The 27736-nt window shown below is 40.0% G+C and overlaps 2 protein-coding genes and 1 long non-coding RNA gene across 4 annotated transcripts; 2 read left to right on the forward strand and 1 right to left on the reverse strand.

Annotated features, from left to right (window-relative positions):
• Nucleotides 1–2150: 2150 nt before the first annotated feature.
• On the forward strand, nt 2151–11059 carry LOC103710217 (senescence-induced receptor-like serine/threonine-protein kinase). 2 transcript variants are annotated; one of them, XM_039130377.1, is made up of 13 exons: nt 2151–2390; nt 2832–3381; nt 3808–4286; nt 5480–5618; nt 5698–5769; nt 6240–6311; nt 6396–6476; nt 7964–8121; nt 8231–8487; nt 8682–8808; nt 9591–9659; nt 9746–9935; nt 10100–11059. In XM_039130377.1, exons 1-13 carry the CDS (start codon nt 2321–2323, stop codon nt 10527–10529), a joined length of 2694 nt encoding a protein of 897 aa, XP_038986305.1. In that variant the 5' UTR covers nt 2151–2320; the 3' UTR covers nt 10530–11059. The 2 variants fall into 2 exon arrangements, with proteins under 2 accessions (XP_038986305.1, XP_038986306.1); XM_039130378.1 differs by lacking the exon at nt 2832–3381 and having other exon boundaries at nt 2313–2390.
• A 6397-nt stretch (nt 11060–17456) lies between these two features.
• On the reverse strand, nt 17457–19349 carry LOC103710215 (transcription factor RAX2-like). Its single transcript, XM_008795859.4, has 3 exons — nt 18934–19349; nt 18415–18544; nt 17457–18313 (listed from the first exon to the last, which is right to left on the reverse strand). Exons 1-3 carry the CDS (start codon nt 19067–19069, stop codon nt 17698–17700), a joined length of 882 nt encoding a protein of 293 aa, XP_008794081.2. The 5' UTR covers nt 19070–19349; the 3' UTR covers nt 17457–17697.
• Nucleotides 19350–24355: 5006 nt separating this feature from the next.
• On the forward strand, nt 24356–27206 carry LOC103710214. The gene is made up of 3 exons (XR_003386277.2): nt 24356–25346; nt 25463–25580; nt 25703–27206. It is a non-coding gene; the product is annotated as an uncharacterized LOC103710214 (long non-coding RNA).
• The last annotated feature ends 530 nt before the right edge of the window (nt 27207–27736 follow it).

Below are 27736 nucleotides of genomic sequence, written 5' to 3' on the forward strand. Positions count from 1 at the left end.
AGCAGTACAACTCCAAGGAGAAGAAGATTTTCTTATTAGTCCTCTTTTTAGAAGCATTTCTATCTCAGTTTTACATAATTTTAAATATTCTTGGTTCATCTGAGTTGGCCTAGCCTTAGTAGGAATATTTTGTTCCTTAAATGATTCCTCATAAGGTAAACTGACTTGATGTTTTTTTCTATCCCAAAAGGCATTGGGTAGTTCATTACAGATTTCATTTTTAAACTGATTCTCTATTTCATTAATCTTAATTTGATTATATGGTTTCTTTAAATCTTCTTCTATATTGTATATTGTCATTTCCTTTTTTAAGAAGTTTAGCTGATTTTCCTTTTTTATAAGGATGTCTTTGATTTCATTTATCATTTTGGTATGTGGATCCGTTATAAACAGAAATACTAACGGCTTTCCTTCCTTCTGGGCATAGATTCCAGAATTATCTATTTTTGTTATTGGCATAATATCATTTAGAAAAGGAGTTCCCAAAATTATATCTTGTGTTAAATTTTTAACTAACATAAAAGATGTTTCAATACAAACATCTTAATTACAGATATGTGCTTTAGGTATTTTATACCTGATTGGTAACTTATTTCCTCCAGCTGCAGTTAATGACTGTACTGTCTTTTGAAAATAAGTTGTTGGAATTAATCCTTCCTGGATGCAGTTCAGATCTGCGCCGCTATCTATTAATGCTTTGGCATTTTCTAGTACAAAACTCTTGTTGATTACTAGATTTATTTTTATATACCATTTTTGGTATGTTATCTGGTTTAATATATTTAAATAATCAGGAAGATCATTTGTTTCCTATTTTATATCCTTATCTTTTATAAAGGATGTCTGAGACTCTTCTCTTGCATTTTCTAGGCTAGATATTCTAGTATTAAACCGTTCATTTTCATTTTTTAACATAGATATTTCTATTGGAGTGACAGGGACAGATAAATTGCATCTGAAGTTGAATTACTTAATTTATAAAACTAAAATAAGGTGGAGTTCTTCAGATTAAATAGTTTATGATAGCAGAGTTGGTTTTCTCGAGAAAAAGAAAGAATGAAAACTATTGATCTATGGCAAGCGCACACAAAAACCGACTGCATGCTGTTTGATGCTTGAATTCGCAATTATATGAGCAGATGTCCCCTAGGTAATTTTTAGGTGGTTGTGCTCGAACTTGCTTGATCATTAGAAAGAGATTACTATTGAAGCTCTCGAGTTGCTGGATGTCCGGTAGATAATTATATGAGTGGATGTCCCGTAGATTAGTATTTATTGATGCCTTGCTTATCCGATATAAGACTAAATATATGTTACATGGGCGTTCATATATTTACACTATTTAAGTTCTGATATTCTTGCTAAGCTAAAGATTTCAATCCAATCATAGACATTATGATTTACTTATGATTAATTCAGATGGGTCAATGCTACATTATCCCTAGTCCATATAGAATAGGGATTGAATATGCTTTAATATATACCAGTTATCATAATCTAGAATCTCACCAAAATAAATTAGCTAGAAGTAGTTATTCAGCTTTTTTGGCTTTATGTAGATGTGGGACTAAGGGCTCGTTTGGTTCGCGAGAAGTATTTTTTCTTCTATGAATATGATTCCTACGAAATAGATTTTTACGAAGAGAATGCCTGTAAAAGTACTTTTGACATGTTTGGTTGACCATGGAAAAGTGACAATTTACAGAGTGCTTATGTTTGGTTGACTATTTACTTTTCTGAAAAAGTTATGTGTAATTCCTATTATATTCTTAATAAAAATTAGGTCTTTAATGCTTATAAATATGTAGTGATTCTCGGCTCATGGAGAAGTTGTTTCTCATGAAAAAAAAACTTTCTCATGAAATGTGGAATCATATTCTCATGGAAATATAAGTTTTTCGTCTCTCTCATTTGAAAACTCCAACCAAACGAGAGGCATCTTATTACTTTTTTGTTGACCATACTTTTCTCCGTTCTTTTACTGCGAACCAAACGAGCCCCAAATGTATGCAAATACGGTCCTTACCATTTACTTCTGATGTCAATGTCTTTTTCGAGGGGGAAGCTTCTAGCCTCAAAATCAAAGAAGTAAATCTTCTCCCCGTCCGATAAATGGTTACAGAACGGAAGGCAACTGAATAATTTGTTCACTTTGGGTAAGCAAGATGGAGATGGGACCTGTTCAAATGGAGACTTTCATCTAACGCGGCTTCTCTCGAGAAGCCATAGTCTCCGAAGGACAACTTATCCGTCTAAAACCCGTCGGCACCACAATTATTTAATAGTCTCTCCTTGGGAGCTTGGAACGGAAAAGAAAGCAATGGCCATGATAGGATTCTTCCTCGCGTTGGGTTTGTCGGCAGCAGTCCCGGTTCGCGGCCAGCAACCAGGTACGAATTATAATTGCATGCAGTAGAACTCGTTGTCTCAGGGTGGAAGCTCTTCTTATGATGTTTTAAACGAGTGATTGATTTCAATTGTTAGTGCAGAAATAGACATGGCTCTGCCTAATTTTCGAGTAAAAGGATATGTTTTTCCAGGAATATGTCAATGCTATTGAAAATATTTATAATATCTAGAATCTTTTTTGATAAAATAATCTCTAGCAAAATTAGGGAAAAGTTCATGGTCTTATTTGTTTCATGATAATACCCCTTTCCTCAGAGGTAGGCAGAATCAGAATGTCTTTAGGCATGCTTCTTGCAATCAATCCTGCAGTTTACTCTCATCTCGGTCAACGCTACTGTTTTAAAAGTAGTTGTTTCGTGTAAATGTTATGCAAATATGAACTCCTGAATGCATCATTCACAAAATTGCTTACTTATCTGCAGGTTTTATAAGCATAGACTGTGGGATTGCTGAAAATTTCAGCTACAACAATAGCCTCACGGGGCTTCTATATGTTTCTGACGCCCAATTCGTTGAAACTGGGGAAAATCATAATATTTCTAATGATTTCCAAACAAGTTCGCTTCCAGTGCAGAACTGGAACCTTAGAAGCTTTCCCAATGGGACTCGAAATTGCTACACCTTGAAGAATATTCAGAAGGGTAACAAGTATATGATTAGAGCCGGCTTTATGTATGGAAATTATGATGGCCAAAATCGAGAACCACAATTTGACATATATGCAGGAGTCAATCACTGGGCTACTATGAATATAAACAATGCATCTTCTATCTACGGGACAGAGATTACGGTTGTTGCTTCTGTTAATTTTATATTCGTATGTCTCGTGGATACGGGTTTCGGCCCACCATTCATATCTACTTTGGAATTGAGGCCTCTCGGGAACGATCTCTATAAATCTTTAAACGAGTCAAGTTATTTTCACAATATTCTACGATATGACATGGGATCAACTGCTAATCGGTCTACAAGGTGAGTGGAGCACTTTTCAAGAGAAAATTTGGTTTCCTTTATAAACTCGCATAGCTTTCTTTTTTTGAAAAACAAAAAGAATTACATTTCTCAAGCTTGGAAAAAAGTATGCATCGACAACCAGGTATAAAGAATTTAATCTAGTGCAGTAGTTATTAATTCATTCCTGAGGTAGAATCATTTTAATGAAGATTCTCAATCTATGTTTCTTCTTCCTCTATGAAAGTCTTTTTAGCTCAATTCCTTTTAATTAAACATACACATGCATCGATCAAGGAAGATGCTGAACAAAGGCAACAAATCTAGTGACTAAAACTTTTGCACCTATATATTCTCTTAGATTTTGCTGCAACATATTAGCATGATAAGTTTGAATTGCAGCGTTTTTTACATCATTCATGGTTGGCTATACAAATGTATAATTAGGTATCCAGATGATGTTTATGATCGTATGTGGTTTGCGACGGCTTTCAATCCCGCATGGACTTCGTTAAATTCCTCTGCAAACATCAACCACCAGCCAAATGATGGCTTCGAGGTGCCGTCAATGGTTATGAGGACTGCGGCCGCACCAAAAGACGACGGCTCCAGTCTTCAAATCCTTGGGGCTGCGCAAGATGAAAATTCTCCATCGAAATACCACATTTTTTTGTATTTCGCGGAGATCGAGTTACTGAGAAATCAATCAAGAATATTTGACATCTATTTGAATGGAAATTTGTGGGTTGATGCCTTCTCCCCTCGTTACTTGGAGACAGATAACATATTCACTGAAGAGCCTTTGAGCTTCGAACGTTACAACATTACCATCTCGGAGGCAGCCGAGTCCACCCTTCCTCCGATTCTCAATGCTATAGAAATTTATGAAGTCAAACAATCGGGAATGGAGACAGATGGCGGAGATGGTATGTTGTCACTTTTATTTTTATTTTTTTATTTTATTTATTGACTGATTTTTAATGTCACGCTCCAAATATAACATGAAGCCAATCATAGCAACCTGCATAAAAATTCAACTCACATAAAATATTATAATAAGGGATCCGAAATCTTACATCAACTAAATAAGAATCAAATTGCTGGTACATGGCTTCTAAATGCAAAACTCTCGTATATTCATCAACCAGTATTTCAAAAATCCATAAAAGGAAAGAAAGAACAAGAAAATAAAGAAAATAAAGGAAAAAGAGCTGAAAAAGGGACTTTCTTCTTGGCTTTGGTTTGGTACTAGGTCGCTCACCGACGGCCATGCCTCTGCCATAGGGATTTTTAGAGAGGTCAAGCCGCTCAGTCGTGGGGCTGGTATCAAGAGGTAGCGATGTTGGTGGCTGGAAAAAGAAAGAAAAAAAGATCGAAAAATAGGCACGACACAGGGCATCATAAACAACCGATTTCCAATAAGTTTTTCAGCCGGCGGCAGTGGTTCAAGGCCATGGAAAGAAGAGGAACCAAAAAGGAGGAAGGCTGGGGCTTTACCTCGGCTTCGGCAACATTCCTCGACCTCGATTTCCGACGGCCATAGCGAAAGAGAACCGGCGAAAATAGGGAGAAAGATAGTGGAGGAGGAGAGGTGCTCGTGGTATTTCCTTTTGTTATCTTGATGTTTGATCAATATCAAAGGAGACTTTATATCCTTAATCTTTACTTTGCTGATGACTGGATCATTTTTGGTGCGAGGTTGTCAACCAACTTCACTGCTATTACGGCACTGCAACTTTTTCTAAATAATGTCTTTTTTTTTGGGATACGTGGAGGGGAAACCTTTAAAAGCAAGCCTTATATGCACTATATGAATCTTACAGACTATGTATCATCTTGTAAATGAATCTTCTTTATTTTAATAAACAAATTTGTTATGGTACAAATATAAGAGATTGGTGCCCATTTGGGTTGGAAGCATCAAATTGGATGTGGGAGTGCAAATGAAGCAAGTGAAGCACCATTGATAGAAGATTTCAGCTATAGATGTTAGCCTCAGAGTGGTTTTCTATATGCTTTATTCTTCTCTTATAAATATTGTGGGCTTTAATTCCCCCATTTACTTGAAATAGTATATTATGCTAACACTGGTGTTTTGTCTGCCTTGTTGAAATGCAAGTTGATGCCATCATGGAAGTTAAGGCGTCATATCAAGTGAAGAAAAATTGGATGGGTGATCCCTGTGTTCCAACAAATTTTACTTGGCATGGATTGAATTGCAGCTCCAGTGGTTCTGAACCCCCAAGAATCATCTCTCTGTGAGTGCTCTGATCAATAACTATTATATGAACCAGGTTTTGTCAAATCAACATGGATTTGTATAACAATGTGCTGCAGAAACCTGGCTCATAGTGGATTGACTGGAGAAATAGCTGCTGCTCTTGGAAACCTAGAATCACTCAGAAACTTGTAAGTGCTGCAAACATTAAACAGCAATGCTGTTTTGACCTTGTAGTAATAGATGGTATATATATATGGAGTGGGACAAATGACGGAATGATTAGCCTATGGTTGAACGGCCGCACATTTTTTTTATCCTCCCGAATTTGCTTACTGGATGTGAGTTGGGTTCTGGATAGCAGACCAAGCTCATATTCCACAGGGTTTTATCTGAAAATCCTTCACTGCCCTGCTTTTTTCGTTCTGGTACCTGTTAGTACTTAGGCCATGAAACAGCTTGATAAGCTTGGTTTATCTTTGATGAATGTCTTTGCTATCCACTGCTATCAAGAGCTAAGTTCTTACTCCACTTAGGTTATTATATGATATTTGCAACCTCAGTCCTTTTTTTTTTTCTTCAAAAAGACCTCCCCTCTCAACAGGTTATAGTTTACAAAGTTCTTATGTCTTAATGACACATCAATGACTTTTGATTTCAGGGATTTATCAGGTAATAATTTGTCCGGACCAGTACCTGATGCTCTAGGAGAACTACCTTATTTAGAATTCTTGTGAGTGTGAAATACTAACCTTTCTATGCTGACACTCTACAGAGGAGTCATCTTGAGGTCCAATTTTATTTTGCTTTCTTGCAGAAATTTGTCAAGCAACCAGCTTACAGGATCAATTCCTCGTAGTCTTCAAGAAAGATCTAAAAATGGATCTCTTAAATTAAGGTTCGTTCATTCTCTGATAATACTATCTCTTCCTTATATCAATCTCTTGCTTATATATTCATTCTATGAAGCATACATGAGGATACATGATACAGATATGATTTGATATGGATAAGCCTATACGGAAAATCTTAGAAAAGTAGGATACAATGCCCGTCACCTTTTTGGCCTTCGAGCTCAGGCTTCGATCCAGGTCTCTGGCTTCCTAGATTTTTTGTTTTCAGTTTGAAAAACACAAAAAAATACTTCTCGTCGATGATCACAAGCGGGCAAACCTGCCCTCCGCAACCGCCTGCCTTGCCATGGCCACATACTCCCGGCCGGCCTGCTGCCTCGCTTTCTGCACGTCGCCTCGCCCTCTGCAAGGCTGCCCTGGTTCGTCCCTCCCATCAATGTCGATGGTGGGCAAGAGGTATGGAAGTGGAACGGCCAGCCAAGGCTGAATTCATCGGAGGGGATGTCGTGGATCGCTCGTTTGAGGCTGATTGAGGCGATCTCGAGGAAATGGCGGAAGTTGAAGCCGATGAAAAGAAGGTTCCCGTCCTGCACCTCAACCTCGCTCCAAGGGGTTCGACCTCGTCATTGTCTCCAGTTCCCGTCCTCCACCCCTATCCCCCTGCCGCCCTCTCTGTGGCACCCTCCCCTGTTATAGAGGAGGAAACGAGAGGAAGAGCCTCGCTCTCCTCTTCAGCTATTCCCAGAACCAGCTTCCCCCTTGAAACAAAAAAGAAAAAAGAAAAAAAGAAAAAAAAGGAAGTTCAAGTGAACCGGAGGATGAACCAGCTGGGCTATGGATCTATGGCCTGCATGGTGTATACAATCAAGGTTGGGCCGGGCTCGGGCCGGGCTTCAAAACTACATCCAAGTCCAGCCCGTTTATCAGGCGGGCTTATATGCATTGGCATCATTAAGCTATATATTTCTATCCATGGTGAGAGGATGACTTGATGGTTGTCATCTGGTCTAATAAATGCATTCCCATTCTATTGCTTCTCTATCTTAAGCAAGAGATGAACCGGTTAGGTCGTAATTTTATTGTAAAAAGGTGTATGTAGAGTGCCTCACTGATGGACAGTGGCAGCATCTCTCTCAACTAATGAAAGCTTAGGACCATGGATGAGGGTCAATTTTGTTTGTGTTTTAATAGTAAAAACAATATCCCATATCATGCATATTTGGTCTATGAATCCCACACAATGGACATATATGACCACTAAATGTACACTAACAGTAACTTTTGTAACTTTTTTCTAAAAATTTAGACCATCTTTAGTAAATTCTTAATTGATGAAGGCATCTCTTCAACATAAAAGTTTGTTTGGAATACATAACAAAATCAACACATCCTGCATAATCTCAAACATACCCAATTCAACTTAACTAAGGGTTAATTCCAAACTAGTTGGTGTTGGCTCCATGAATCGTTTCCCAAACATACTTGCAAAATTTGGTTATTGCTAAAATTTCTGACATTCTCCTAATTCTAGTATTGAGAACAACCCAGACCTGTGTTATGCAAGTGATTCATGTGAAAGGCATCGCAAGATTTCAGTTCCAATCATCATAGTTTTATCAGCAGTTCCTGTAGTGCTGCTAGTGGTGGCAATCTCAGCATGGATGATAAGAAGGAAACAGCAAGAGCTCGGTAAGTTTTTCATCTGTGACATTAAACCATGGGTCATTCAGCCATGTTTACATGTATTTAAGCTGTAGCATGTATGCAGTAGGACTAAGTATAATTGTCGTCATTATAGCCACAGTTTCCACTGGAAAACCAGAGAGAGAACTTTGCTCCTCAGGACTTGTCAAAGACAACAATGGACCATTTCAATTGGAGAGTCAGCAATTCATATACAAAGATTTGGTCAGAATAACTAAAAATTTTGAGCGTGCCATCGGCAAGGGAGGGTTTGGGACAGTTTACTATGGCGAGTTAGGAGATGGCACTCAAGTGGCTGTCAAGCTGCGCTCTCAATCATCGATGCAGGGTACAAAGGAGTTCCTGGCTGAGGTAAGAAATTTCATTCTAATTGTTCCTTTGACAAAGGAAATTCCTTTTTAGTTAGATGTCATAGTACGCACAAGTTTTTACAGGAGTGCTTTGGCTATTTTGAAACTCAGATATAGGATGAAGATATAGTATAGAAACAATCAATCTTCTTCAACAAAGTCATATTTGACAAAATCCATGATCTTGGTCTGCAGGCCCAGCTCTTGACAAGGGTTCATCACAGAAATCTAGTATCTTTGGTTGGATACTGTAAGGACGAAAACTCTCTGGCGCTTGTATATGAATACATGGCACAAGGAAGTCTTCAAGAACACCTAGCAGGTTTGGTGACCTCAAAGCTTAATTTTCTGCATCAGGCTCATAAAGGGTTATATTAGATAGAGATAATTATTTCATTATTTCTTTTTTAATACTTCTCCATTGCTTGTTCAACTGCTGAGAACCAGAGCCTTATTGAAGGAAATCTAGGAACTCGATAACGGTTTAATTTTTAGAATGATAAATCTACAAACACTGAAGTTTCTGAACAAGGGAAAGTCAAGATCTAGATGTACTGCCGGAACCTGGCTCTGTTAAACCACATTTCAGTTTTGGCTCGGGTTCGTTCTGATCACAAGAATCTAGAACCTACCAAGACCAGATCAAGTTATCCCATCTTATTTCTTGAACAGAAAATGGTGCAGAGCTACCTGAGCTGAAGTGATAAAAATATGAGGCACTATTGCCACCATGTTAGTGTAACTAGTATCATTCATTCTACACTCATTGATGCTATCATGATGACTTCTTGATCCTTGATTTGTACAGTTATTAAGGTTTTTAACTCTTGCTCATTTTTAAAATTTTCCTTGAGTTGTTGCATTCCACCTCAGCACATGCATCTTTGTTTCAGTAATCTTTTATACTACTTGTCTGATATACCATAAAATTTTCATCTTGGGACATCTCAGTCTTCTAATTGTCTGCTGAAAGGTTTTTGCTCCCACTTGAATGTGGTGCTCACTTAACTTGCCTGCTCTAGTTCATTTAGAGACTCATCATTTATCTTTCCTGAATTATCTGATATAAAATTAATGAACTCTCTCTCTCTCTCCCACACACAGGTAAAACTAGCAAACCTGGGGCCTTGCACTGGATTGAAAGGCTGCGCATTGCACTTGAAGCTGCTCAAGGTTTGCAGAAAGGCAACATCATCTGATATCTTCTTGATTTTACACATTTCTGCATCTTATCGTTAGGTAATAAATCCGAATTGCAGGCTTGGAGTATCTTCATAAAGGATGCAGACCGCCCATAATCCACCGAGATGTGAAGACAACCAACATCCTTCTCAGTCATGGGCGAGAAGCCAAAATAGCAGATTTTGGGTTGTCAAAGGTTTTCCAGAGTGACACCCTCACTCATGTATCTACTGCTATTGTTGGCACTCCAGGATACGTTGATCCAGAGTATGCTTTTGCTTCAATTACATTGGATATATATACATATATATAATATATATGTCCATATTATTGTCAGATCATAATGAGACATTCTACTGCTCTCTTCAATACTTGCATTTTTCTGATGTCGCATCATGGGAGCTAATGTGCATGCATTTTATTTTGTGCAGGTATTATTATACTTACCAGCTGAATGAGAAAAGTGATGTTTTCAGTTTTGGGGTTGTTCTCTTGGAGCTGATCACTGGCCAGGCTGCCTTACCAAAAATCCCAGATAGGGGTCACATAATCCAGTGGGTGCGGCCATGGCTTGCCAGGGGTGACATAGGTAATGTGGTCGACAAAAGGATGGAAGGGCAGTATGACACTAACTCAGTCTGGAAAGCAGCAGAAATAGCAATGCAGTGCACGCTGCCCACCGCGATTCAGAGGCCTACCATGAGCGATGTGGTGATGCAGTTGAAGGACTGCTTATCGCTGGAGCTTGCTTGTGAAAGGACCGAGATCCTATGCATGGATGGCCTAAACATCAGCTATGGTGATTCAGCTGAAGGAGATGCCGAGGTGATGAAAGCAACCCTCGGTCCATCAGCGAGATAGATCTCTTGTTCGGTTTCTCGCATCAAATGAGTTTCTGGCACAAGTCCGCTAATTAGTCTGAGTTCAGCCCACAATTCCTCATTTCTACCTTTCCATGTTTGAACAGAACATATTCACTAGGTTTCGATGATACCACGTTAAAATCACTAATTATTCTAAAAGCTTAAGTTGATAGGATGAGATAAATTTATTTATATATTTTATATGAGGTAGATTTATTTATATATTTTATATTTTCTTATAATAGGCACCATGATGAAATCTTTTTAGGGTTTGATTTAAGAGATCAAGATTTGTAATTTCCTAACCCTTTGCATAGCACACTTGGCGTGCTGCGGAAATTGTTTTTGAGAAAAGAAAATATATTCAGCACCGACCAGAAATTTGGTCAAACCTAAATCTTAGTGGTCACTCCTCACTTGGAAAGGGATTTTTTGAGCAAAAAGCCTAAGTTTGTTGCTTTGTACCGTGACACTTGCCTCCTCTTCTCCTGATGGTTTAATTACTGAGTCTAAATATTGAGATGATGCATACTGAATCTAGCTCTCATACTACATGTCATGAAATGATAGCCTAAAAGTTTAAGCTATTGGATGTGAGGACCAACATAGAGTTGTAAACTCATGCGGCACCCTTTTCATTGACCGACGTGGGATTATGGTAAGTAGCCATCACTTGGCATTTTAACTATTTCATTAAATAAAAAAATATTTCTATATTTAATCTCCATGTCCCAAAAAAATGTGAAACACATGCTAAATAATTTGCTTTGTGCCATAACAATTGCCTCCTCTTCTCCATATGATTTGATTACTAAATTTAGCTCTGATACCACTTGTCATAAAATGATAGCCCGAAAGTTTAAGCTATCGGATGCGAGGACTAATATAGAGTTGTAAACTTATACGGCACCCTTTTCATCAGCCAATGTAGAATTATGGTAAGTAGCCATAGCTTTTTTACTATTTCATTGAATAAAATAATATTTCTATATTTAATCTTCACGTCATCCAGAAAAATGTGAAGCGCATGCTAAATAATTTAGATAAGCATGCAGTCATGCAGTCAAATAAGAGTATAACTTATTTCCCGTCATAATGAGAATAATGCTTTTATTTTATTCTCAGGTAAACTTGTCCAGCGTTTAAGCGGAAAACTTGGGAAGGTTGTCCTTAAATTTCAAGAAAATATAATAACAGAAGGCACTATATTCCTCTGATGAGACGGTCATGCAACAGCTCAAGCCATGAGAAGAATATGAGGTTCCATTGTTGCTGATTTGAGCGTTTTGAAGCATAGCCTATAATTGTATGCAAAAGCCAAAATAATTGTTTTTCAGAAAAATGAAAGAATTTTATGGCAAAATCGGTAGACTATAGACCGTGGATGAAGGGAAGGAGTTTAATTGGCCAACTGAAAGATTAGAGCTCTCTATTTTCCTTTCTTTACTACTTTTTTTTCTCAATTCTTGGCTTAATATAGGAGCGATGTAAAGGTATTCGGGTACCCAACTTGCATAAAAAATCAACTCAGAATGCTAAGTTTGAAATATTTAACGAGCCCCTTGTTCTCCTCCGTATGATATTAAATAACGGTTGTGTCACCGGCTCCTTTGAACTTGCATGCATTTTAATCAAAAGTCCATAGTCGTGACTACCTTGGTATTCTAGTCAAACCCATGACTTAATTTAACCCATGACTACCTCATGACATTTATTTTTATTCAACAATTTAACCCATAACTCAACAGAATTCTAGTCAAACTGTTAATTTTAAATAAAATCTAAATACCCCATCAAAAAAATAAAAAATAGTCAAAATAATCTTAAGTGACATAACAACAAACCAACGATATAAGAAAATATATATATCCTTTTCTTTGTTCAGAAATAGTTTCGACTTTTTACATGAGGTATATGATTTTATTAATGCTATTAATTTAACTGGATGTAAATGTAAGTTTCACAAACTATTAAGTATAGATACTTGGATGTCCTCTAATCCACTGACATCTGTACTTTTCCCATTCATTCAAATCAGGCGCTTTTACTCTCTATTAAGAAATCTATCCTGTGGGCATAGAGGGTTCAAATCAGCCCCCACGAGGCCTGAATTCGTAATCACGCTAGAAAACTTACATATGAATGCAGTCCATAGTTCTTTATTCCGGACAGATTGGCGCTGATCTGTATAAGCTGGGCCCAGTCATTTGGAAGCTAAAGAAATTTATTAACAAATCCATTGACTTTAGAACTGGCTGCGGATTGATAAGATCGATTGAAGTGGATGCCATATTCAAGTAGTCGGCATAGGATGTGGTGGATGATGGTAGAATAAGCTGAGTCTTCTTTGACTCTTGACATATCAAGTGGACTAGAGATTTCATCAAGTAATTATTTTAATTGGATCCTGATTTATTTATTGCATTTTGAGAAGGATTGCACTTGGCAATTCTGCTAAGTCCTTAATGCCCAAGCTAATGAGGCCAGGTCTAACCTTTTGGTGCAAGGACAGATGAATAAATCTAATATCCCTCACCGCCCATCGTGAGGTCATTGATAATGGCTTTAAGGTATAAGGATCTTTTCCAATGTTCAGCCCATGAACTTGTTGGTGTTTTCATTAAAGAAAAGAAGTTTGTTAGTTGTTCAGACATGACTAGTAGCCGTTTGATGATCACTCTTTGTATTGAATAAGTTTCTCCAAGGATAGAAAGGAGGGAATTTATCATCTCCCCAGAAGCGTATAGAGAGTTCATCATATCTAAATGCTCAATTAGGAAACCACATAACTTATATAGAAGTTTAATTAGAGACAACGACATTAATTTTGAATTTAAAGTTGATTTAATACTAGTGAACAGTATCACTGACCTAACAAGCATGCCATTAGAGAAATATTTGCCTATGTCTGAGGTTAATTATTAAGATGCATAACTAAACAAATAGCTTTTGATGTTAGTTTTTCTTGAGTTGTAGACTTGGAGATAAGGACACGCTATTTTTTTCTTTAAATCTTGTGATATCGCCACATTTATTTTGAAAGATTATTATAGCTTCAGACCCTACAGGGAACAACTTGCAAGGCAACTTCTCAAATCCTTTTCTTTTTGGATGATAAACTTCTTAAAACCATTTCAAAGTTGCACTTTCATTTAAAATCCATAGTCCAAGCTTCCAGTTTCTAAAACAACCTGAATAAGGACGGAGAGTAACAAAGGTGACAAGGAATCAGGATGTTCGGCCACTGATATTTGTTCAGTCACCTTTAATTAACGAAAACCGATAAGGATTGACCTATTAAATGCATGCCAAAGCTTATGATCGAGCTTAGTCATGGCCTCCTCGTAGATTACTTCAATGTTATTGGACCCGATATGATGGTGAAATCTTCCAAAGATTGGAAACTTCAAGGAAGCAGGAGATGGAAAACAGGTTTATTCGAAGTATATTATGTATTGGTTCTAGAACAAGGCCCTCTTTAGTCTTGCATGTAGTACTTGTTTCAACAGATCAGATACATGGGCCCCACTAAACTCATTCAAAGGTTCAATGAGATTCGCCCATCAGTTGGTCGTTCGAGCCCTTATGAGAATCTCTCCTTCCATGTACCTTGAATTTCCACGCCAGACACCCAATTGTAAGTATGCATGCATGTTATTGACCTTGAATGGAAATGTGAGGCTCGCATTCCATTGAGGTTTTTCCTCTTTTTTTTTCCTTTTTCTTTTAAGGATCATGATGTTATTATTCAATTGTAAGTATGCATGCATGTTATTGACCTTGAATGGAACTGTGAGACTCGCATTCCATTGTGGTTTTTCTTTCTTTTTTCTTTTTTCTTTTGAGGATCACGATGTTATTATTTATATTATTATTCAACTGTAAGTATGCATGCATGTTATTGATCTTGAATGGAACTGTGAGATTCGATCGCATTCCATTGAGGTTTTTCTTTCTTGTTTCCTTTTTCTTTTTAAGGATCACGATGCTATTATTTATGTTTATTAAATAGATTCACTTTGCCTAATGACAAAAAATAGTATTAAGATGTTTGATCTGCAATTGTTCATCAGCCAATAAATCTGCTTGCCAGCTAACCTGAATTATTGGATCGATTTCATTTTAGAACATGTGGGGGCCTTGAAGATTTTTCTTAATCAGGACCAGTCCTTGCGTGAATGTGCAGGCCTTCTCATCATATATCTTCACCAGTTTCAACCTGTTGAGCACGAGCATGACTTTTCAAGTTTTAGAACATCCAGGGTATCTATTTCGGTCCAATGCTAACTATTTAATACTACATAAATTAGATTGCAATCTTACAAAATAATGTTTCAGGCCTTTGGAAGAGCTAAAGTAAATTATCAGCTCCTTTCAGATGACATCACGCAAATTGTTTATGATGTCCCAATAAAATAGAGTTTGACTTGAGAGTTTTTGGCTTGCGCTTTCAAATAAGATAATTGGAATGGTCCACTTTTCTGCCCTTCAAGAAGTTCTTGAGGTGAATTGAATGTCAGTAAAATAGTTGGAGTATTTGGTTTGGATTCTTGCAAGTGAAGTCCTTGCATCAAAATCATTATAATTTCGTATTTGGTTTGGACTTTGGTAAATTTCATATTTGGTTTGGAATTTTTACCCCATTTTTAGGAAAAGAGAGTAACAAATCAAGCAGTGGAATTACCCAAACCCCAATACTTGCAAAAACACATCCCAAGTTTTAAATTTGGCACTTCCACCTAAGGTTCGCCATTTTGGTATCGGTGCTCATAACGGTGCCACATTAGTATAGTATCGGTATGGTATGGTACGGTACAAAATTTTTTTGGCGTACCGAGTACTGGTACGTACCAAACTGGTATGGTATAATATGCCTATTACCGTCTGGTTCGGATCGATATAGCATACCTTGCCTCCGTCATTTGAAGCTTATATCGTTTTTCTACGATGAGAAACATGCCGACATTGGATTGTGTTAATTCTATAACAATTGATCCCAATACCTTTCCGGGTCCATGAACTTCTATAAATGCTTGAATAGTCCTTAACAATCAAAATCTGGATTCCAGTATTATCGTTACAATACTGTTCCATATTTTACAAGTTTAAACTTTTTTATCTGCAGACCTCATCCGGCATTATGGTGGACTAATCAAGGTGCGACAAAATATGCCTAAGGCCAATTCCAACTTCTGTTAACAGACTGACTCTGTATTAAATTTTCCATTTATTCAATGATGTCGTGGTTACTTGAGGGTTCACAAAAGCCATGACTATTCCTGCCTTGGAATAAGGGATCTTGAACAGGGTGCATGAGAACAAACATGTCAAAATAAGACTTAGGTATCATATGCCCCCCCAGCCTTTGCTTAATGGGTAGCAAAACCTGGTCCCCTTCCTTTCTAAATGCCATAGTCCGGCCACAATAACTTTCAAGTGTAACGTGGCTGCAACCTCCACCACTACTATGTGGTTGATGAGTTGGAGATAAAAATAGAGGAGAAATCATACCCTACACCGTGTGCGCCACGCCAATCACCTCATCTTTCTCCTATGGGCTCCATTCATCGTGCACTTATCTCAGTACTAGAGTATAATTTGCCAAAATGGAGGGCCGGGACGGCTTTGAGTACTGCATCCCGGGGGGTTGGACCACCAAAACAAAGAAGCCTAGCACCTCACATGTGTCCTCGCTTTGGTGATCCCATGCAACTGTGCTCATTGATGGTGTCATGAGTTCTACATGAATTGCTGATCTACTAATTCGACTGTTTTGTGGGTCAGCCCAATCGTTTAAAGATTTCTTTTTTAAAAGAAAGAAAAGAGAAAAGAAAACAGGACATTTTTCACTGTGTCATGGCATTAACTTTCTTACCAAGCTATAATTGAGTTGTCCAAATATGTGATTCACATGCTTAATAGCGCCAATGCAGCAGTGGCCCCAAATCATTTTACTTTGGCTTCAGGCACTAATAAAGATGGTTCACTTTTTTTTTTATATATTAGAACATGCCTTTTCTTGCGTGGATTTGATATGTGATGTTGAAATAAACATTAGCAATCCATTGTGATAGTAATCACTTTGGATACCGTTCCTGAACGTCTGCCAATGAGACACCACCTTGGACTAGTATCATGTACCATTCTGGTAGTTGCATCGTGGCACAAGTTTAAGCACATAGTTTAACTCTGCTTTGAAGTGATTAAACACTTAATTATTACTCAATTACAACCTCAGTATCTCCACTGTTGTGGATATGCTAAGAATATCCTCTGCGTCCCGTATTAAGGATTAGAAACTGGCAAAGAGGAAAAAAAGACTATCAATGATCATAATCTCACTTGTTTATGTGTTTTCTTTCTTTCTTTCTTTTGTTTTTTTTTTTGGAGGGGAAGAGTCAAAGACTGCGAAAGACTGGTGCAGAGAGAAACGGCTCAGAGGCATGACTGAAACTTCTTCAAATTGATTCTCTGACACGTACGAACTTCATGTGACTCGTGCATGAAAAAGAAGGAACACTCCAATATATATCCTTCCCTGAAAAATAAGAGACTTGATAGAATTATAAAGGAAAAACTCTTCTTTATATTTTTTATTATAGATGCCTTCATATCGTGTCTGCTCTAATAAATGCAGAAAAATTTTTACGCCAAGGGAATCTCGTAATATTGCCTTTTTCTTTTTTTTTTTGGCTTCTTAAAGCCTTTGATGCGTACGTTCTTTTCACCTTCCTTTGCTCAGCTTTGAATGGGTCATTCCATCACCCATGCAAGTTTCGTGACCTCTGAGCAGGCTGAACCAAAACAGTTGCTGGGGCACACATCCAGGATTCGTGGCTTTACCTCTCCAAACCAGTCTCATGAACATATATATTACCCCAGTCATCCCTCGTAAAGTAGCAGTTAATTGAAACAAACTATGAAATAGCGTTAGTAACTGCATAAAAAACATTAAGATCCAGCATCCCCTGTTCATCATGTACATCAAGATATGAACGTACTGTCCATATCAGTAGCCAGGTGAAGATTAAAGAAAAAGGAGAGATGGTCCAATCTAGAAACAAAAGCTTCTATTGTTGCTGATGATGTTAATCTCCTGTCTGTTCTCTAATTAATGACTTCTTCTAAGGGTTTGCTACGAGTATGCGACCTGTAGTGGCTTGGTGTCAGAAAGTGATCCACTTGTCGGCCAGTGCAGCTTGATTGGGAGCGCCCTCCCCAGTCTTCTCCTGATAACCGTAATAGTCATTGAAGAATTCGGCGAAGAAGGCATCATCCCCGCCGGGCCCGTCAGCCGAGCAGTACTTGGCATAGTTGTTGCTGCTGTTCTCCATGGTAACCGAGGAGGAAGCCGTGGAGGCATCATCATGCGGTGAAACGGCATGGAGGTTGGCACTCCCTTTGAGACCGGGAGGTCCGACGAGCCCCGCAAGTGGAAAAAATGGTGTCTTGTGGCCAAACATGAAGCTGGGGTTTACCGGAACTGATGCGGGGGAGCCTTCGTTTGAAGGAGCCAAGAAGTCATCACAGGTGTAGGTCTCGGTTTTGATGGTTGGGATGATAAGAGAAGCAGGCGCTGGTGCTGGTGAAGCTGTCTGATGAATGAGATTGGTATTGGTGGTGGTGGTGGTGGTGGTGGCGGAGGAGGAGGAGGAGGAGGAGGTGATGTTGCTGTAGAGGGATGCTTGTGCTGCCATCATCTTCTTCTTTAACTTGGTGTTCCAGTAGTTTTTGACATCATTATCGGTTCTTCCAGGCAATTGGGTTGCTATGACGGACCACCTAATCCAATTGAAGAAAGGGAGTGTTACAGTGCTACTGTGCTACAAGATAAACAACCGTTAAAATTATATATATATACATATAAAAGCTTGACAGTTTACCTGCTTCCTATTTTATTGTAGAGAGTGCAAATGATGTTATCTTCTTCCTCGGTAAAGCCTCCATGTTTGATGTCTGGCCTGAGGTAATTGAGCCATCTCAAGCGACAGCTTTTTCCGCAACGTTTCAACCCTGAAGTGAGATTAAGAAATTAGAAGGCGAGGTCTTTACGATCTATTTGGAAACATATAAGATGAAGATTGTGTGCGCGCCCACCAAGCAATTTGTAGAAACAAGAAGAGAAAGTGTGTCAAAATATCTGAAGGGAAATTAAAACATTCTTATTGGAGTGAAAAATGTGGAAAACGAGAAATGGAATATATTAGAAAAATATCCATGAAAAAACATCAAAATAAAGAAGAAAAAAAAAGTGCTCCTGCAATAGTATGAAAAGGGTACCCTGAAATTTCAATTGCTTTGTACAAGGAAATTTTTTTAACATAAGGGCACTTTAAAATATAAAAATAATAAAAAGGCTTAAAAGCTTGGAGGATTAACAAAAAGAAAAGAAAAGAACGGACCTGCTTTCTGGGGCAAAGCGATCCAGTTGCCACCAGTTCCATGTCTCTCAAGATAGCTCTTGAGAGCCATGTCTTCCTCTGGAGACCATGGCCCCCTCTTCACATTTGTCTTGTCACAGCACGGAGCTCTACCCATCACCAAGGCCGCCTCTAAAAGGAGAGCAGAGAGTAGATAGGAACAGGACGAAAGGGAGGAGAGGTTGGCCTCGTAGGTTGCTTTGAAGAGGAACAAATAAACTGGGGGAGCAAGGCTTTAATAAATAATGGGGAGAAGAGTTTTGGAGAAGCTTTTTGCTGGAGGCTTGGCCGCGTACGACGACCCCAGAACTGTGTATAAAGTGGACAGCCCAGAGGCTGGCTTTTCTATTACTCTGTCTGCTTTCTTTCTCGGGGGAGGGAGGAAAGGAGAGAACCCGGTCAGCGTTGGAAGGACGAGAGTTTGTTCAAAAGCTGAGATCGGAGGATATTGTGAGATCTGGACCGTCCGATCGCTGGGGCCGCTTAGAAGGCTCTCTAATCGGACGGCTGCCATCGGGACATCACATGGGCGTTCGCCCGTTGTGGCTCTGGGAGTGGCATCGCCTGGATACGGATTTCGAGGCTGATCCCCGTTTCAGAACGGACGGCAGCATGGAAAGCTCGAAGCCAACTGAAGAGTCAGGGATTCCCTGTTGCTTCTTCTTCTTCTTCCCCTCTTTCTTTTCTTTCCCCTTTCTTCTTCTTCTTCCCCTCTTTCTTTTCTTTCCCCTTTCTTCTTCTTCTTCTTCTTCTTCTTTTTTTTTTTTTTTTTTACAGTTAATTTATACATAACGAGTACAAATACATCCATTAAAATCGGCAAACAAAAAGTCCTAAAATACACCATATATCTCACCCTTTCCAACTTATAGGGTGCCTTCTAAGTGGCTTGCTGCATATGCCGCCATCCTGTCCGCCGCCCCGTTAGTCTCACGATATGCATGCATAATTTGAAATGTAATATTTTTCCTCATCATTAACCAGATATTATGGAGCAGGGAATGAACTCCTCCATCATTGCTCGGGGCCATTCGGACCCAGCTGATCACCGTGATCAAATCATCCTCTAAGAGGATGTATTTTTGTATTTTTTTCTTCTTTTGCATATGTAAATTTCTCATCATTTTCTCTTCTTCGTCCTGTTCTGAACTAGTCAATTAGTTTAAACTAAATTCCAAATTCGATGGTAAAGGTTTGGGAAATGAGTTCGGATTCTGGACAAGTAAATCCAGTGGTAAAGATATAATAAATGAACATAATTTGTTGGATACCATTGGAGAAGAGGTAAATGGTGAAGGCTTGGATATCATTGGATTATGATTACTTGAATAATTAAAAATTTGAAAAGACATAAATAACCGAATTTTGGTGAAGAGAGGTCGTGAAGTTTTTTATAATACAATGCTCCAACCCTGCAAGATACCTTTAAGGGCTCGTTTGGTTCGCGGGAAGCATTTTCCTTCCTAGGAATATGATTCCTGGAAAACAAATTCCTAGGAAGAGGATGCCTAGGAAAGTACTTTTGGCATGTTTGGTTGACCATGGGAAAGTGACAAATTTCGAAGGTGCTTATGTTTGGTTGGCCATCCACTTTCCTAGGAAAGTTATATATAATTCCTATTATGCCCTTAATAAAAATTAAGTTTTTAATGCCTCTTTAATGCTTCTTTAATGCTGAAAGGACTTTTTGGGAAAAAGTAAAAATGGAGTGATTCCCGCCTCATGGGAAAGTAACTTTCCCATGTTTCTCATGGGAAAGACTTTCCCATGAAATATGGGAATCACATTCCCATGGGAATATAACTTTCCCTTCTCTCTCCTTTGAAAACTCCAACCAAACAAGAGGCATCTCATTACTTTCCCGTTGACCACACTTTCCCCCCTTCTTTTCCCGTGAACCAAACGAGCCCTAAAAGGAATAAAATGTCCAACAATGTCATCACTTTCGCAAATAGCATAGTTGGTTTACAGAGAGATTGTATTAAATCTGCTAATGGTGATATTCAGGTTAGAGGATATTCACCCTTGTTCTTACCAAGAAAAATTAAATTTACTGGTTGCTGTATTGAAAATTAAGTTCTTACTTAGTTATTTGTTAAGAAAGAAGTTAAAATATTGATGGGAAGTTAATGGAGTGAACTCATTAAAACTTTGCAACATAGTAAGTTCGGCACCCACTTATTGCTTCTAAACCTAATTTTTTTTTTATAATTAAGAAAGTTTATTCCATTGATCTCACTATAATAATGAGGGCCAAAACATAATACATCATTTGTCATCTTTGTCTTAATTAAAGGATAACATAACATTGAAGAATTTTAGGATCTAATTACTAATCAAAAAGATAATAAACATTTATAATCAAAATTAAGAATTATTTAAAAAATGATAAAAACTTAATCATATACATAGAACTATATTTTGGAACCCCAAATAAATGGAAAGAATAGATCTATCATTTCTTCAGGGGGGGAGGGGGGGGGGGGGGGGGAATAGTCCTACTCAAAAGTACACTTGTATCGGATTGATTGTTTTAGAATCAAGAGAGTGAAAATGAGAATAATGATGAAAATATGCCAAATAGCACGTAATCCACTATAAATAATACCATTCTAATATCTTTTAGTCGAAGCACATAAAATCATGGAGGCAAATAATGTATACATGGATCCAACTAGAGCTGTTCATGGGTCGGGTTTAGCATAAAAAATATCAAATTTAAATAGGTCTAGCCTGATGCCCAACTAAATATAAAAAGAGTTTAGGCTCGAGACCCGACCCATGATCAGTTTTAGATCCAACACTTGCCCAACCTTAAGCTATTTCTCTTTTTTTTCTCGTTGTTTTTACCGTTCTGCTTGGATCCAACCTTCTCTCTCTCTCTTTCTCTTTTTTGGATACATCCTACTATCCTAGTATGGGTACATCCAAGAAAGTCGGAAAAAAGAAGATAGTGAAGAAGAAGGTGGTGAAGTCTCATAGCTATTACAACTCCTGACATCAAAGTATTGTACAACAAACGATACAACCCAATCAGCAGCCCCATTCGCCTCGCGATACACATGGGTAACCTAGGAGGCCACACAGTCTCTCAACCGATTGCGGATGTCCTTCAATATTGGGTGATCGTCGCCAACCCTAACATAGCCCTTGATCCACTCGATGATAGTCGTTGAATCTCCTTCCAGGTGAACCCACTCCTTCTTCAAGGTAAGTCACGCATAGATAATATCCTTCTAAGCGGCTCTCAGGTTAGCTCCAGGAGCTGAGGTGTCATAGAGCCGACAACCTCCAACAGCAACCAATCTAGAATCAACATCTCTGATCTAAACCTGGCCCCTCCTCTTCTCTCATCATTAGACAACTGCCATCAAAATTAACCTTGAGAAAGCTTGAAGGTGGGGCCTCCAAGAAAACAAAAATTGTTTGAGATGCTCCAAGAGCTAAGCGGGAAGTCTGGATGTCCCTCGCAATTCCAGGTCATCCAAAAATCTGCACATCAAAGAACTCATCAATATGGAGGAACACCCTATTAGCCACCGCCCTTTAGTTCTAACGCCGCCCCTCAAAGATCCTGTAGTTCCTGTCTGGCCAGATATGATAAACAATATAAATAGACCTGACCCCCTATTATCAGTAGAGGGTCTCATCAATAAACATTTTAAGTAATCAAGGAAGGCAGTAACCAGGCTCGAGGACCGCTGGAAGCACCTGTTGGATCCTGCTAGTTGCCAAACCTGGATTGCTCTCAGGCAGCAAAACAAGACATGCTCGATAGACTCCACCATATCCCGACACCCATCATAGGTAGGGTGGAGCCTCACACCCCATCTACTAAAAACCCTCCTAATCTGGAGGCTGCCCCATGCCACCTTCCACAAGAAGGAGGCAACTCAGGGGTGAACACAGAGCTTCCATAACCAGCCGCCACCTATCGACCAAGATGCCTTAGCTATGTAAAGCTCTCCTAGATCAATGACTCTCACCTTAGATCTACAAGTCGTACTCCAGACTCTTCTGTCAGAGCCTCCCCCCTTAGAATTGGCATGGCTAAAATTTTTTCAGCCATCTAGGTCCCAAAGAGCCACATGATCTTCGCAGCATTCCATTTCTACTCCCTAGAGATGAAGAGGTCGCACACCCTAAGGCCAGAGCTCTCCACATCAACCATAGTGGGCCACAACCGAAATGGAAGATCTGACACTCAGGAATCCTTTAGAACATCGATCGACCAGCCATCACCTGATCTGGGAGGTCACCTCCAATGCCCTATTACACATCTCCCACCAAATAAAGGACCTGTGCCAACCTACCTGGAAGTCCAATACCATGGTCACTCTACTTATCCCTTATCAAGGAGCTCCACAGTCCATCCGGTTCAAGCAGGAACCGGGCAACATGTGTGACCACCATAGCCTCCCTTTTCATCAACAAGGAACAAATAAATAGGCCCTCTCTACCCCTAGGTTAGCAAACAACCTTCCAGGCTACAAGGTGAAGACCCCAACTACCACCCTGCACCCTTCATATGAAGTTTCTGAATAGCTACTCCACCTTCACCAACAGGCCCTTCAACGGAATGGTGTGAGATAATAAAAAAAATTGAGGTTGAGCTGAGAACCGATCTCACCAAGGTAACTCTCCCCATCATAGAGCTCTAGCCTACCAATCCCCCATCCTTCGTCTAATCCTCCACCCTCCGTTGGAGACCACACTCCCATCATGGTCGCCATTGCTGAGGATGATGAGGCACGCCAAAGTAGTTCGATGTGATCTATCGGGAAAGAAGGCAACCGCTCGGGTTGTTGGGGATCCTCGAACTAGGCCTAAGATGAACTGGTTGCCCTCGGGTCCACACCCGATCGTCCCGTAGGCCTTCGTTCTACGGAGAGGCTCCTGGCCCACTGGAGGCTCGACCAAAGTTGGCCTCCAACACTGCCTCATCAATGCACCTAGGCACACTGGCCCGGTCCATCACTCCCTTGGCTTGGGCCCAATCCGTTTCGCTCCACGTCCCGGCCCCTAACTCCGACTCGAAATCGAGTTGCCTCGTTGCCTCGCCATTTTTTGCCAAGTCTAGGACAAGATACACCTTATCTAGAGACTGCCAATGAGCCACCTTCATCAACTTTTGCCATCCATCTAAGTCAGGCGGCAAGCCATGAGTACTCGACCTAATGCATGCTAAACTCAGCCTGGACTAGGACGATATTGGTTCAGAGGTTGACTCGGTCGTCTTCCGTAGTCGAGCACCACTTCTGGGACCTCTAGGTTGCCGGATTTTGGTCGTCGCAAACCACGACCCAAACACCAGAAACCTAGCTCGATCCAGCCCCTCATCCACTAATGCTGTCGTCCCTAGGTCTATCCCACCACCATGGAAATCGGGAACACCCTTCCTTGTACATGGTCCTCCACCATCGGCATTGGCAGGGGGAACCGACACTCCTCCTTGTGGCCCATTCTACCACATTGGTAGCAGAACGATATCACGTTTCGTAGACAAAGCTCTGCCAAAACACCCTAGATTGCCTCCGGATTAGAATCCTCGATTTGAGCATATCTAGGGCATTGATTTCCAGCTTCACCCGAGTGTATCCTAGCTTCCGCAGTTACTCGGTGAAGTCATCAAGAGCCAACGATCAACCGGCCGCCGCCGTGATCTCCAAGATCGACGCCCTCTTCTAGTATTTCAACCGCAGGCAGGGCAGCCGGACCTAAACCATCGCGGATCCATCACCAGCTGTCCGGCCACCAACCACGAACCGCCGACCAGGATTGTATCTCGATCACCCTCATTCCTAAACCAGAAGACTCGATGGTCCTCCGCCAGTGAAAACGCCTCCACATCGTAATCGAGCCTTCCCGGAGTTTTGAGATCTTAGGCGACTCACTCAACGGGGATTCTCCGACCTAATCTCCGGGATAATACCGTCGATCTCTTCCTCTAAAATCCGGTGGCTCGTCCAACTGTGTTATCGGGGAGGCCCTGCACAACACCAGCCCACGTCATATTACTCTCTTTTTGCTGTACAGTCTGCCGATCCTTACCGCCGGAGGACTCCTTCATTGGCTGCGTCTTGCGATCACCCATTGTTCCATGCCCACCTGCTGTTCGAGGAAAGCCCGCAGATACCGCACGAAGATTAAAGCACCCTACCAGAACGACGGCTCAAGGAGCGCACAGTTCGGAATCTCTCGCAGGGTTTTGCACCCCACCCACGCCCGCCCTCTTTCTCTCTTCTCTCTCTCTTATTTCTTGACGAGGCAAGAAATACAATAGACACGACGTCGACAAGCGCCGCGCCGGCGGCGACTCCAACGACATCTCCGGGAACGATGCTTTCGGTCGCCTCTTCGCCGCCGTCGAGGCCGGCATCGACGCCTCCCTCCAGGTCTCCTCCTCCTCCTCTTCCCCCTCTTTCAAACCTACGGTTTTCCTTCTTGTGCTCCTAATTTCCCCTGTTTCTTCGTGGGTTGATCGGTAAATTGGTTCGTCTTCCTGTGTCAGAAATCGGAGATGGCGTCGCAGGAAAAGAAAAGGACGGCAGCGGTGGCCGTGAACACCGAGATCCAGCGGACCAACGCCCGGTTGCTCGTGGAAGTCCCAGAGCTGCAGAGACTGGCCGGTTCGTTTTGTTTCTTTCCTCTCCCTGTTCTCTTGCCTTTGTTTTGGATGATTACGTTTTAGGGGTTTGTGAGCAAAGTGTTTGTGTGGCCATTTAGTAAATGGTGATTTGATAAACCCCAGGTGGAATGAAGAAGGCACTGGGTTGGTTTGTCTTGATCGGTCTGGAATGAAGAGAGACGGACAGAAGATGGCGAGGGTGAAATTCCAAAAAGAATAGGATAAAACATGGTTTCTAAGCCAACTCCTAACATTTCATAGTCTCTTAGGGTGCTTGTAGGTTGTAGCACGAAGAACAAAATACAAAATTACCATTGTATGATTGACATTGTTTTGTTGATAATATTATTTGCTACTTTAGAGTATTGAGAAATAGTAATTTGTTTCAACAAAACAACACGTGTAGATCGATCCAAGTTGGGTAGTCTTCACTAGAGTTGGCTGTCAGGTGGATTGGTCTATGTGAATACTCAATTCGTTGTCCAGCTTTGGATGCTGAACTCTTCTGCAGGTACATTGAATAGAATTGTTCGGACAATGGGATGAGGTGTATATCTGAATGAGGTTGAGTTGAATTTAGCTATTTGACCATGTTCCTTGCAAGACTTACAAAGTCAGCAACTCGCTATAGCTATATAGGATCATGAGGTGATCTTCTTCAATTACTTCCTAGATGTATTTGATACAAATTTCATTTTTCACCCTTAAATGCGTCTTGGAGAAGTATCTTACACATTCTCATGTCGTATTTTATCCTTTCTAAAGCTGTTTTTGTTTGGAGGGTGAGCTGGGCTACTTTGAATACTTGTCATGAGTTTTGTCGAATGAGTAACTTTAAGCGTAACTGGAAACAATTAAGCTGTTATAGGTTAAGCATCTCTCCTTTCAATATGCAGTTTAGTCTCTTCGTCTTGGCATCATCAACAACCAGAAGCACTAAGCTTATACCTATCTGTATGGGTTGGCTAAGATCAAGGCATAAAACATCAAAGTTTACGGAAATTTTGCAACTCGTTCGCAACCTGACCAACCCTCTGAGTTGGTGGCAGAATCTTCTTAAAAGGCATCTTTAGACGATGTAAGGACTTACTACAAATCTTAAAAGCCATTTGTCATTTGGGAAGTAGGGGAATCTACCTTCTTGGTCACATAGATTAAGCTAGAGGAATCAGGAAGATGGTTCATTTGAACATGAAAAAAGTCTATATTTTTAAGAAAGAATACAAGATTTGCTGCAAGAAACCACATTCATCTTTGAGGCACAGATTGCAAGCTAAGCCAGTCCCTTCCCCTCAGGGGAAAAAAAATCCCAGCCATGCACCATTGTAAGTTATAAATTGATAATCCTATTTTGTAGACAACTTTCAGACAATGGTCTTTGCATGATCACCCGGGATCGTGAAATATACTATTTTCAAGTGTGGCAATATTGCATCTGTACATGATAATTAGTTAATCAAAACTAGATGTCCATTAAATCCAAAATAATTTATCTATTCTCAGTGTCCCTGGGCAAGTTTCTGTAATAGATATTATGCCATGCCCATATCATAACCCAACCTAAAATTTTAGACAAGTTTCCACTTTCCTAGTAGTGTCAACCAAACTAGAAGTGGGATTTTTGCTTGAAAAAAAAAACACCATTTTTCGCACTTGCTTCCTTATTTAGACTTATTCATGCCTGAGGAACTTCTAGAAATTAACATATTAGACATAACACATGCCGACGGATCATGGTATGGAGAAATCCATGTGCTTGTTCCAACTCTAACATGGCCAAAGCCTTCACAACTATGATTTTCTGTGGAAAGAGAGAGAAAGCAAAAGTAAACTTGCATCATTGCATTTGAGTAGATCTAGTTTAAGGCATAAAAAGGCATTGGAGGACAAAGGCTTCCACTAGGAAATGTTTGTAGTGATAATTTTGCTCGTCGAGACAGCTGGACTGCTTTCTTTTCGTTGGAACAGTCATTGGACCTGTAAGAGTGATCAACGGAATGGATAGCCATACTAACTAATGATTGAGGGTGAGTAGATTTTTGCGATCTTGTTACTCCTTTAATCAGAAAATAGGAGAACAGATGTGGTTTCTTGGGCAAAGTTGCTGCCAAATCCGGCTGAGATGCGAGCATAGCTCAAACGACCCTAAGGCCAGTT

Source organism: Phoenix dactylifera, chromosome 9, assembly GCF_009389715.1.
Source record: "Phoenix dactylifera cultivar Barhee BC4 chromosome 9, palm_55x_up_171113_PBpolish2nd_filt_p, whole genome shotgun sequence".
In the NCBI taxonomy this organism is placed as follows: domain Eukaryota; kingdom Viridiplantae; phylum Streptophyta; class Magnoliopsida; order Arecales; family Arecaceae; genus Phoenix; species Phoenix dactylifera.